Raw genomic sequence first — 13,860 nt, 5'->3', positions numbered from 1 at the left:
GGTGGGAGTGTCGGAGGAGTGCAGGAGGCAAAGGAGGCTTCCCCTCCGTGCGGAGATGGAATGGAGCAGCAAGGGAAGCTGAGGTACAGCCCAGCCTCTGGCTGGGCTGTGCCTCAGCCACACTAGGAGTGGCTGGATACGTGGGGAGACACCCCAGGATAGCAGAGACGGGACGCTCCCTACAGAGGAGAAGGACAACAGCGGCCCATGTCACACAGGGCAGAGGGAGAGCAAGGGGCCTGATCCTCTTTTTTTTTTTTTTTTTTCCCCAGTGCGGGGTGAGCTGCTGGAGGGCTGAATGGACCCTGAGTTGCAAGAGGCCCTGGTCCTACCCTCCACAGAGGTGTCACCTCCTGGGGGCTGCCCAAGTGGGCTGCTAGCAGGCCAGGTGCTGCCCCAGCTCAAAGGCAGCACCCAGCCTGATCCAACAGTTCCCCAAGCCTGCCCACTGAAATCCATCAGGTGCTGCTCCCTGAGTGGGCTCGGGGAACCATTGGATCAGGGGCCACTCAGCCCACCAGCAACTTGCCCCACCTCCCTGTGGTCAGGCTCCAGCTCCAACAAAAAAAAAAAGGGGAGGGGGTCAGGCCCCTCTCTATAATGTGACAGAAACCTAGGCTTGCAAGGTTCTGAGTTTGGGAATACTCAAGAATTGGAAGAGTCAGTGCACAATGAAAGTGAAGCCCTGGACCACAAAGGAAATCACCTGCTAGTCACTTTCTGCCTGTGTGGCTCATGGAAGTCACTGGAACACAGGACAAACATGAAGATCCTTGTGGCTGGAATACTGTGGTGGTCTGGGGCTTGAGAATATATTGTAAATGAAGGAATAATTTTTAAAAAATTGGTGCATAAACACAAACTGAACTGTATTGTGTCTGTGAATTATGCTTTGCCTTACGGGGATTAAGAGCTGATCCTTTCCCAAGACAGAGACTCGAATTGTTGGAATTGTCCATGTGTCAGTTAGGATAATCTGATAACTTCTTAAATCTTGGTATAGTGCTGGGTTAAACTATTATCCCCTAGAATTACTCTCATAAAATTTAGTGGTTTATTTTTTCCATCAGTTCTTGCAGTTATTAGTGTTAGTTTAAACAGTAGCATTTATTGTAGGCATTTATCTTTATTAATAAAGATCTCTCTGGGTTACAAAACTATTTGCACATCAGATTACCTGTAAATCTTGGGAATAGTTAGAAACAGACAACTCCTAACCCCAAATAGTTCAGAACACACCAATTCATAACAGTAGCCAAGCATAGTTCAGAAGATACCCTGTAAGATTCCCTGTGTAATTTGCCAGTGCTGGTCTAGGACATTTTTATTCCCATCCTTGGCCTTACATTGGCTGCGACTGCCTGTCATACAAAGCTGCTTGGGTGAAATCCTAGCTCCACTGAAGTCCAGAAAGAAGTCTTGTTGATGTTAATGGGGCCAGGCTTTCACTTCATGTGCAGTGGTTTTATGATGTGGGCCATTACAGCCTTGCCATTCATTGTTGGACTGTGGAAGGAGGTGTTCTTAATTTTAGTGAATGAGTAGAGCCAAGAGGTAAAGGTTTAATGAAGAATGTCCAAAGTGAAGTATTTAAAAATATGGTAAAAAAAGAAGGTACACGCTGCCTCAGATAAACGGATGTGGGAAAGTCCAAACCTAAAACAGTTTCCTTGTGCTCTATTTCTGTGCTATACCTTCCAGTATACAGGTTTCTCCTTCAGCTTCTTTCTATTCCCAGAAGCTATACTGTAGTATGTCTACACTGCAGTTTGCTCCATCAAGTAGATACCCAAGCTGGGTGGAAGCAGCCTAGCCACAACAGCCCTTTTGACATTTTACTGACTCTTCAGTGACTCAGTTCTTACAACTGACTCGTAGAGTATGTTACGTTAAACCAAAAACAGGCTACTGACAACTGCCTCTATGCAGCTGAATATACACACTCCTTACCCAGCTCTGTGAGGGGAGGGTCTCGTGTGTTCACCCCGACTGACTTGGAAGGGAGTAAGATCCTTTTGGAAAAACAAGCAAGTATGTTTGCTGCCACTTTTTGCCTCAAGAGACAGGTTTCATCTTCCTGCAAATTGAGCTTCCTCTCTACCTTCCCCTACCCCCCAACAGGAAACTGAGTGGGGAGGGGAGGACCTTTTACTCTATTTCCACAGCAGGAGATTAATCCTGCCAAGCTCTTCCTGCAGTGCCAAAGGCATGTGGAAAGCCTCCCAGGTTAGCAAACAGCTGCTCTAACAAGCGTGAGTCAGCACTTGATCTCCAGGAGATCAAGGCTCATATTCTCCGCAGGAGCTATTAACTCTGCCTGAAGACCAGTGGGAGAAAATGCCATGCCATGAGGCTATGTCTGAATAGCATTTTCCTTTGCTCTTACCAGCTTTGATAACACAATGTGTTACTAAGTGCAAGAGCTTTGAGCAAAAGGATATAGAGAAGAGGGTGACCTGGTTGCTCCATCATGTGAACAACCATCTCCTGGAGAACAAAAATAGATCAATGGTTGAGGGCTTACATAGTCATGCTTGTGTTTCCAAGGCAAAGAAATCAGGAAGAATTTGGATTACATTAAAGAAAAGAGACCGAAAACTAATATACAAATAAAAGAAGAGCACTTTGTGTGGATTGGGTGGAAGATCTGGAATGAAATCTTGGCCCCACTGAAGTCAATTGGAAAACTTCCATTAACTACAGTGAGCTTGAAATTTCACCCCGTATTCGCCAATACTAAGAGTTTTTTCTTTTCTTTTCAACAATAGGAGCTTCTTGGTTTATCACTGACTTCATCCATGACAAAAGGGACAAAAGATTTTTCCACAGTTGAGAGTATATACTAGAAATTGAACAGGGCCTGGTTCTGATGTCAAGTAACCGAGTGATGCTGAAGAAGTTGCTCAGAGTTCAAGGGAGTTACACCCAAGTTATAATGATATCACTGAGATCAGCATTAGACTTAAATATTTTTCTCATTCTGTTTGGTTATTTTTTTTAAATCGTAAACATATGTTGGAATGGTCTAAAATGATAGGAAAAATATGCTCTCACACAAACCAAAAAGACAAAATCTAAGAAGAAAACTTCAGTAAAATACAGGTTTAAAAGATTATTTTTTATTAGATTGGTTAAGTAAGCTCATTTCTGGATTGTTATACTTTGCTTCTGATTACAGGGCTGATTCTTTTCTAGCACCAGTTTTATACCAGTATAATACATCTAACTTCAGTAGGGATTCCCCTGATTTTACATTAGAAGAAACAGGAAGAGAATCAAGCTGCAGGTTGTCTTTGTAATTAAATGAGATTACAATGTGCTCTATATTGCAATGGAGCCTTTGTCTTTGCTACGTGGGTTCAAATACACTGCATTGCACTATGCACAGTCAAATAGGTTAGCAGGGAAATCAGTACAATAGTAAACTGTTTGATCCTTAAAAGCCCTGACAGATTCAAAAGACTACCAGTTCAGACCTTTGTGATCAGAGAACAAAACCTTTAATGCCAGTATCTGATGGGTTGTTCTTTTGGGAGGGAGGGAATAAGATCATCAACATGATTAATAGTTACAAAAAATACCAACACTGCATGTTTTTCTAAAAAGTTATGCTTTAGTTCATGTAAGAATTAATTCAAAAGCATTCTGTGGGCTGTATTATACAGGCAGTCCAAGTAGGTGACCCACAGTGGCACCTTTTGGCTTCATAATCTTTAGGATATACTCAAGAAACTGGAATGGAATAATGTCAGAAGAATGTCAAGGAGCTACAGCTATTGTGATTTTAAAATATTACAAATATTAGGTTGCCTAGGTAGCAGGTATTATCCACGCCCAGGTCATACATCATAAGAATCTCCAAGAGTAATTCCTAAAGACAACACCTAAACACAACTGAGGAAGACACAACTTTTCTGTTCTGCAAGAACATTTAGAATTCTGCTGACAATACTCAAATGTTGAAGAACTGACACGACAGCCTAGCTGTTGACAATGTAACACACAAGAAAAGGCAGACATTGGCCCCATGTGGAACATTTCCTTAGTGGCTGAACAGACCATGATATGTCACTTTTTGAGAACAAGTTGTGGCTTTATACTAAGTCACTGAGATTCAGAGATAAAAATGGTCTCAGCAGTCAATGGTCTCAGGAACATGACCTGGGAAAGACAAGACTGAGCATTCCAGCCAGCATTTCATCTGCGAGGCTGCTCCAGACTCATCCCCAGTGCTCACTCTTGAGCCCTTGGACACCAGGAGATCAGAGGCAGCTGATGGGTGTCTGGTACAGTTTCATGGGCAAACTTCTGGCTCTAGAACATGTCAGTGGACTTGTATGGGTGGGGCATGCTTAATCCCATCTTCCCTGAAACCTAACATAGCGTAGACAAGCCCATTGTCATCTGTCAGGGAATTTCAGCTCTTCTTTCCTGACCTCATTCCTTGCTATATGTTGTATATATGGGTTCTGGGTATTGTTTTTGGTTATGCTTTTTGTGTTTAACTTAAAAAAGAAAAGAAGGAGAGGGATGATACAACAGTGATTACTTCATCAATATGAACTGATTACTGCCAAGGAATGGGATGTATGGGGCTCATGTAAAAAGCCAGTGAAACTGGCACAGCACATGTTAAATAGCACATGCATTTTCTGCATCCTGGTTACTAAGCTGCTGTCAATAAACAGAGCATAAAACTAACTACTGCATAAAACTCATTTTAATAACAGTAGCCTCTTGATGTCATAGACAGCGTGTAAGTGTTGACAGGGGGGGCACAACTCCACATCACTGCTGCCCCTGCTGCTGCCAGGAACTGGCTCTGGCCAGACTACAGCCCTGTGCCTCATCATCAGTGCAGAAATCTGGGAGGGCATGTGCCCCATGTCTCCCCAACATGTCCCCTATACTTTATGCAATACATTGCTAGGAGATACATTCCCAATAACTGTATTAATATACCAAGGTATAATTTAGGTCAACTTGATTATTTGTCTTTCTTGTTACAGTAATTAGGCTCTGAACTCTGAATAGTTAAATAGGGAAAGCCACTCCTTTGAACTGAGGAGACCCAAGGCTGCCAGCTCCCCTTTCTTTGCATTGTAGAGTCCCCATGCTGAGGCACCCTGCACCCCAACCAGCCGCTCCTTGCTTGGCTGGGGCACAGTGTGCTTCTAGACAGGGGAGCAGGCAGCCCAGGGCTGGCTGTTCCCTTTTCTCCATGTGCCTTCGCTGGAGAGCCCTCATGCTGAGGCACCCTGCGCCCCAGCCAGTCATTCCCCAGCTGGCTAGGGCACAGGGTGCCTCGAGACAGGGAGCAGGCAGTCCTGGGCTAGTTGCTCCCCTGTCTCTGTGTGCATCAGCAGAAAGGCTCTGCTGTGGAGCCCCTACACTGAAGTACATGGAGCCCCTGTCTCAAGGCACACCGCACCCCAGCCAGCCACAGAGCAGCTGGCTGGGGGACAGTATGCAGGCAGTCTGCCCCAACTAGGTCCCTTACAGCACATGGAGCAGTGGTACAATGTGTCCTGCTGCAGACTGCATGATCAGGGGCATGCACTGCAGCACAAAGTAGTGGCACAAATTTGTGCCACTACTATTTGTGCTGTTTCAAATGCATGCCCCTGCTTTTGTGGGCACGGCCTAGGATGGGATTCTTGGTGATGGAATCAGGGTTCATATACATGTGTGTGTGTGTGTGTGTGTGTGTGTACGCATGTGTTTTGTGTATACATACTGCTCAGAGTACAGTTTTAAAATGTCACAGGATTGGTGATAATTATGTAATTTAATAAATATGTGTATCTTTTGATGGGATGCACACACACGATCGCTACCTTGCTATTTTGCTTACACCTTGCAAGCAACATCCTATAACTTCCATTGTACTTAACTGCTTGGCTCATAAATAATGATAGAAATACTTGTGATAGCTAGCAGATCCAGAAAAAGTTGGGTAGTAAGGATTCTTTAACTTTAAAAGTCAGTTTATTCTCTGAATATACATAATATCTCCCCTTATGAGAACTTTCTTTGATAGTATTAATTATGCTGGCTTCCTGCTATTTGAATACATTCACTTTCTTTCACTTAAGAGGTTTAATCCTTTAAAATGTCAGATCGTCCTTTGAGTTCAGTCCATGTGATACATTCATGAACTGTAACTTAGCTGATACTGCAATAAATCTCTTCAGTGGACCACTGAACAGAGTTTGGTCTTCAGGTGTGCAAGGACAGGAGTGGAGATTTAGGGCCTGATCAAAGCCCCATGAAGCCAAAGGAAAGACTTCAATGGAATCTGGTTCTCTGTCATTTTATGCTTTCCCATAAATGAGCAAGTACTCACACAGTGTCCAAACCTATGCTCCTTTCAGTTTTCTGATTTCCAGAGAATCTCCTCTATGAAGTATTATTTTTCCAGTCTTTATTAAAAGGAAACTCAAAAGAAAAAACCTCATTTCATGCTTTCATGTCTGTGTTGGTGTGTCACACCTAGAATGTTGGTTCATCTTCCACTCTCCTCCTTCACAGCTCACCTTGTTCTAGGCTGATCTGAAACCTAAAATGTTTTGCTTTGGGTGGTGGTAGAGGATCAGAAAGTGCAATTTGAAAAGCGTTACAGTAAAACATTACACCCTGTGCAAGAAGGAATAAAAGCTACAGTGCTCAAGAGATAGAGAACCTTTCCCTTTGACTCGTGTTGTGTTGAACTTACTGCTTTAAACCATTCTCTGTGCAAGGCTGTAAGTTTCTGAATAGTTCCTGAAGTATACATCTAGGGAATGTAATCACATCATTTCTGGGCACTTTGTTAATTTACACACTAGGCGCAACTACACATGAACATTTACTGCTCAGTAACTGAAATTACTGCTCAGTAAGGGTGCTTGTCTACACCTCCATGCCCATTAATGCACTTTAATGCCTGCGCATGTAGACGCCAGCCTACTGCACAGTAAATTTAAGCCAGCATAAATGCTTGTGTAGACATGCCTACTCAGAATTATTACACAGCATTTGCTTTGATCTGATGATCAAGTCTTGCAATACATAATGGACCTCTTCAAAATGAGCAGATACCTATAACGCTTTTAACAGATCTGTTGTTAACACATTAAATATAAACGTGTTTACTGTTGTGTTCAGGTGGGAGTTTTTTGTTTCTTCAATTCAGTAATAGTTAAACAAACAAACAACCCCCCCGCATACACACACAGAAAACCCCCTAAGTAGTGGAAAGGAAAAGTCTTGATTGTCAATCACATTCTGGTTTTACATTTAAAGTTTTGATGAGGCAAGATATTTTTCACCTCAGTAATATACAGACCTTCAACTACAAACACTCATTACCAGGCATTGCTTTTCCTACCATCAGTCTCTGGAGGTAAATAGGACTCCAGCATTATATTCCCTGCAATGTCAATGCTAAGCAATTCAAATCATGAGTTTGGTCCCAAGAAAGCATGCGATTTTTAATTTTTTTTTAAATTTTAGAATGTATAATGAATTCTGGTGACTCTCTTAATTTGCTGCCTGCTTTCTGAGCCTTTAGAGTGCACTTGGGTAACATTTATTTACAGGCTTTTCTCTATAACCAGGTTGGCTAGAAACTCTTATTAACAATGTGAAACCTTCAATTCCTGCATAATCTCTTGCCTCAGGGGGTTGGAGCTTTAAAAAGATACTAAAGATCATGAGGTTCACACAGTAGCATATCCAGGGATGGGACAAGGGGAGTGTGTCCTGCTCCCCAGTTTGGCTGTGCCATGCATGCGGAGCACTTTTTGAGCTTGCTGCCTGCATTTCAGAATTTCACTCATCAGGCAAGGCATTTTCTTCCACCATCCAATAATACTGCAGTATTTTTGGTGTGTTGGGGGAGTGTCCCCGTTCTGCAGGGTGCAATTTTAACACTCTCAGACTGTACTGTATAGAATTGTCTGTTTTATAGCTTTTTCAGTGCTCTAGCTTGTTGCCGTTTTATGATGTATAGTAAAAATCAGAAAGACAAAGATAGTAAAATGAGCAAATTGCCTTGGCATTTGCGTGGGTTTTATTTTCAACTGCAAATGTCCAAAAATGCTTGGGTTCGTCTTCTTTTTTTTGATTGATTTTTAGTTCCTCTGCATATGAGTCATTTGTCATCGCTGCCTCCAAGACTGGATACTGTTGACATGCAGTCTCCAAGAATACCAGGTAGAAAACGAGGAAGACCCCCACTCCATTCTACTGCGATGAAAATGGCTGTTCACAATCTTTATTCAGCACCAGGTGGATCCTTACCCATAGTGAAGATCCCAAAGAAGAGAGGGAGGAAACCCGGGTACAAGGTACATATTCTCATGCCCCTGTCCCAGCACCTTTTTGCTGTTAATGATGTTTGATACTTTAAGATGCAGTATGATGGACATGAAGTCTGGAGCTAAAACAAGCATGTCAGAAGCTAGTGTAGAGCAATATAATGACAGAAACAAAGCTTAGTTTTCCTTAATATAATGTTTCTCCTAATATAATTGATCCAGCTGATCAAAAATGAGGGGGGAACTGCAAACATTTTGAAACTGTTTTTATTTTCAAGCATTTGACAACAACTTGTTTTCCCAAAACATTTTTGGAAATCTTTAACCTTCTACCCCAGATTTTTTTTGCTCAAAAGTGAAGAAAATGGGAACAAAAAGCAAGGAAAAGATGCAAGTTTTCACTGAAAAATCAGCAGATTTGGGGATTTTTTTTACCTTTAATTGTTGAAGAAAAGACCTTTATGATTTTTTTTTGTTTGAAAAATTATGAGCAGTTCTTAAAGCAAGGCATTAATGTAATGTGAGACATGGATTCTGAATAGTACAATAGAAGGGGAATAATCTGTGAATTTAGAGCTCAAGATGTTTCCAGGCAGAGACACCTGAAAACAAAGAGCCAATCTATTTGTAAGACCAGATCAACATAGGCATGACCAGTAGTAGCATCCCCATGCTACCATGACAATAAGCCTACTCCAACTGACCTGCAGAGTGAACTGTCTTAGGAGCCAGAGGAGAGTTTACTCTCCATGTTCTCAGACTTTCAGCTGAAATTACCAATTTTTCTGGTAATTTGTATCATGAGGCCATTTGCCCAGTAGGAATTGGCTTGAGACTAGAGACTTCATTTAAGCTATGCCAGGATAGGAGATCACTGACAGTGAACTGGAATCCTTTCCTTTATTGAGGACATCATTATCCTTAGCTCTTTCTGTAAGAGTAGTGGGCCAAATTCTTCTCTGACATGTGTGGGGCTGCATAGGTCATTGCAAAATGTAGTCCAGTATTATTTCTTGTGACTGGTAGCTAACCACACAAGCTGCACACTTCAGAAAAAAAATGAGTATAGTATCATGAGAGAGAGAGAATTTTTGTTAAAGAGGAAAACAAGATACCCTGTAGTTAGGTGTTTTTGTTGTCAGTAAATTGCTTGGTTGTTTTCTCAGTTTATTTTTGGAGCTAGGTACATGGATAATGCCTGTTTACTTTTTTATTACTTTTTTTATGAAGATGGCTACAGATGTGGAGTCTGTTTCTTGAAGAGTGCAAATTACCAAATATTAGAAAATACTAATAAATTGCCTAAAATACAGTGATGTTTAGCATGAGTAGGTAATGCCTACTTCAAACTTCCTTTAAAAAGCCCCTATACAAGGTAAAGCCAAAAGACTCATTCTTTTCCTTGGATCTGGGTCTTACTTAACAAAGAACAGCATAAAAACACCCCAAGCCACACACTGTATTCTCCACCTATGAGCTATTCCAGTGTCTTGCATCCAGATGGGATAACCAGCTGCTTAGCTCAAAGACCTCCTTAGTCCTTTCCCAGAACAACTACCACTTGATTACAATGAAAGGTGGCTTGGACAAATGCTGCCAGATTGCTACAGGTTGAACTAGCGCCCTTCTGCAATAGGCAACGCTTTGCCTTAAAAGATCATTGTCAAGTTTCTCTGGAGTTTTCTGAATGGTACAAGTCTACAGCTCATTTGAAGTGCCACCCTTGTTGTTTATTTTATTTAAATACCATGTGGAGACACTGTAGCCAGGGTGTAGCCCCATTGTGCCTGGGACTATGTGGAAATACATAGTAACGGATAGGCCCTCCTTCCAGAGAGCTCCAAGGCAATGCCCCATGTGCCTGACCTCACCCCTTCTCTCAACTTCAACAAGGATTGGATCAGATCCTAGTTCTGCAAGCTGCATGAGTAGATGTTTCAGCATCTTACTGAATCAGTACCAGACAGGAAGAAATACATCGGAATACATGGGGTTCACTGCTCCTGCATATATGCCTCACTTCCATCTGATCTTGTCATGACTGGACCTGAGGGACTGAGAAGCCACCATGGACCCTTGGCTCCTCCTCTTCAGGCCCACAGCGTTTGGCCATATGCTATGTCACCTGCTGCACGAGGCTGCCCCTCAGTGACAGGGCCTGGATTCCAAAAACCCAAGATCCTGTGGTTTTTGGATGTTGCTTGTGTTTAGCTCAACCCTTGCACCTCTGACCACTCCTATCACGCCTTCTTCTTCTTTGTGCCACCTTGTTATTCTCTCCCTGGGGCCAACTTGCTCCAGTCAAACCTTCCTATTTTACCCTAACCAATATCTTTCCCCTGCTTCCTCAGGCTTTCCATTATGAGATGTGAAAATTGTTTCCCATTCTCCCATCCCAAGCTTATTGTATCACTTTGTGTTATCTCCAGTGTCTGTATCGATTGACACTTTCACCGTTTACACTATTCTCTGCTTTCACCAGCCCTCCAGCACCTTCGTTCTCTTGTGCCAGTCACATAGTTATTCACCATGCTAGGTGCTTCAGACAAGTGAAAAACAATTCCATATTAACTAAGAAACAGCTCCCTAAACCATTTCCTAATCCCCATGAAAAGCTTTGCTCTTCACCTTTAAGCAACAGATTTTACATTAGTAACATCCTCATGAATAATGTAAATAAATGACCAACTCATCTTAAACACACTGACAGCTCTAATACTCAGATATGGTGACCTTTATGCAGTAGTCTGTAATAACAGACCAAAATATTGTAGCGACATGATTATAAAAGATAGTGCTTTGGGGTAATTATCTTAGACTTCACTAGTATTTTTTTCACCAAAACTAAGGAAAGGTTAGCCATTTTTTGACACATTGATTATTATTTTAGCAAATTGTTATTGGTTGATATGCATGCATGGCCAAAAGAGTGCATAATAAATATTACTGCATTATGTTATTACTCTAGAAATGTAACTTTCCATCTGTCTTACTCCAGCTATTCACTATTAGTAATTTTGCATCCTATGGTACATTTGTATAAAAAAAAAATCTCAAGATGTTTTTTGTAGACAGGGAAACCAAACCACAAAATGGCTAAACAATTTGCCCACCAGTTACAATGAGCTTGTGTGCAGAGTTGCCAACAGAGCCCTGCTCCTGCTGCTACTGCCAGACATGTTGACTGCCTCTTCTTATTACTAGAGGTTTTGCATTTCATCCTTAAAATTTTTCTGAAAGATTTGTTCTGTCATCCTCCTCTCTAAAACATACATATGTGCATGTGAAAACTGCAGTTTTACCAAGCACAAAAACATTTCCATCGAAGAGAAGGAAACAAGATCTGAAACAGTGGAATTCCTTAGTGAGCAGCCGGGGCCCTAAAATTAGGAAATAGAAAATGGAGCCAATCCAAACATTTAAAATGTGATTTTCATGGTCCCAACTCTTTTCTAGAAAATGTTGTGCCCAAAGAATCAAATAGGCTTTCACATCATCTGCTGGCACCCAACCGTCCAAGGTACTGAGCGTCCTCAGTCTGCAGAAGGCATTTTGTATAAGTGCTCATCACCCTTCAGGTTTGGGTAGTGATCCTTTCAGGGATGGATGCTCATTTGATGTAAATGATCAAATCCTGGGGAATTTACTGTGCTGGAGGATCTTCCCCTCAGTTCTGAGTGAGTTTCAATGAGAATTTCTCATCATTGCTGGAGTTCAGTCTGATTTAAAAAAAAAATCCCAAACCTCTCCCCTCTCCTGGGTCTTAGGGGCACCAGGTTCAGTGGCAGTGTCAGGAGAAGAAAGAAAAGTAATGAATTGAAGATCATTCATTATTTATGGGCTTTGCTTTAACATCACCATTTCTGGCATGCAGTGTGTATGAATGGCATCTTCAGGGGGATGCTGCTTTTTCTCAATGAGTGATGGCCAGAAATAAGATGTCCTTTAATAACTGATGGATTAAGCATCTGAAGTTTCCATTCATGGTCTGTAGCACTCAGTGCTTTTGGCCTCATACTATTTATTTGCATTGCAGGATTTGCACACCAAAGCAGTGTTTCTGTGAGGTGCCTTGCTGTATGGTGCGCTCTGCTGGAGTGTGGTACTCTCAGGGAAATTGTGCACTCTGGGTTCAAGTCAAAGATTACATTTCATGATGGGTAGTTCTGGCATGATTTAATTAGCTCTCAAATTGTATGACTTGCAGATACCATGAGACTTATATGCATTTTTAAAAGCGACTATCTGCCCAAATGGCAGACAACCAACTTCTTTATGGCAACCAGATAGCTGAATTATTACAGAACAGATGGGCAAATACTTCCTGAATTTTTAGCAAAATATGAATTGATAGTCCAGAGTTAAATTTAATTTGACTGAGATCTGAACAACAGGGACTTTTATCACATCATTGTATATAACCTAATGACCCACTGACTGGCTTCATTGATGTTAATACTGTCTGTCAGTATTTCTAAGGTGCCCCTTAACAAACCGTATCCCAGTCTGTTCCCTCATAGAGTAAAATCCTTTCATCTATGAGACTGCTGATTTTGCATTTTTGTTATGATTCCTTCAGATGCTTTTCTTCCCATTCTAAAGTGGCTTTTCTCTAATGAAATGATGACAGCTGTAAATTCATACCTTTGCTTAAATGTAGTTTTCATTCTGATTACCCAAATATCTACGATAGGTCATAGAGGCAATCCAGAAAGGGTTGACAGAAGGACCAATTACTTCTCCAGTAGCAAATAAGGGGCCAATTAATCAACAGCTGAAATAAAGGACTGCAGCCCAGCCATAAAAGGTGGCAAACAGAGAGGCTTGAGAAAGTGGCATAGCTGCAGATGGAAGAAGCTGCATGTGGAGACAGCTCCAGAGGGACACCTGTTTGTCTTACAGGGTGACACTGGCAAAGACACTTGTATACAAAGATAGGAGTCGATCAAGGATGCAACAAGGAACTGTAAAGATGAGACTATGGCTGCTTAACACAGACTTCCTGAGCTGGACTCAAGACGACAGGGTAAACCTGGGTTCCCTTCCCCACAGGAGAAAGAATCATCTTTGAAACTAAAGGAGCAAGGACTTAATAAACCCTCAGCCTGGTGAAGCACAGACAGTTGGGTGAAAGACTGCTCTAAACTGGATTTCATTTAGACCCTATTGCCTGTTGTGGGAGAGGGGGTAAAACCATCACAGACATGAGAGGAGTGTTGCTACAGCTCACCTAGCCACCAGTGGGTACTTTGGTGTGTGCTGCTAGAAGTGCTGTCTGTGGCACAGATCCATCAGCCTGCCAAGGAAAGTGTTAATGGAAAAGGTCAGTCACACAGTGGTGGGTCTAATGTGGAAGATATCCTACAGTTAATGACCCAGTAAATATGGCCTTGTCCTAGAATAAGCAGCAGCAGCCAGGGGGCAGGAACTGATGGTGCAACAGCAGCGGTTAGCGGTTAGTGGCCCTGGCATGATTAGTGCTGTCAAACACCCCACCTATAGCATCAGCAACTGGACTGGATATGGCCATGTACTTCTGGGGTACAAAGATAGGACCTAG

The 13,860-nt window shown here is 42.0% G+C and overlaps 1 protein-coding gene across 1 annotated transcript in view; it reads left to right on the top strand.

Annotated features, from left to right (window-relative positions):
* Nucleotides 1–8,129: 8,129 nt before the first annotated feature.
* The window catches only part of SCML4 (Scm polycomb group protein like 4), an 82,617-nt gene continuing 76,886 nt past the window's right edge, over nt 8,130–13,860 (top strand). Inside the window, exon 1 of the mRNA XM_006019829.2 lies at nt 8,130–8,330. Within this exon, the coding sequence (XP_006019891.2) occupies nt 8,130–8,330 (201 nt within the window). The remainder of the gene's footprint in view (nt 8,331–13,860) is intronic.

This window comes from Alligator sinensis, unplaced genomic scaffold (genome assembly GCF_000455745.1).
Source record: "Alligator sinensis unplaced genomic scaffold, ASM45574v1 scaffold313_1, whole genome shotgun sequence".
In the NCBI taxonomy this organism is placed as follows: Eukaryota; Metazoa; Chordata; order Crocodylia; family Alligatoridae; genus Alligator; species Alligator sinensis.
This window is presented reverse-complemented; position numbering and strand designations above follow the sequence as displayed.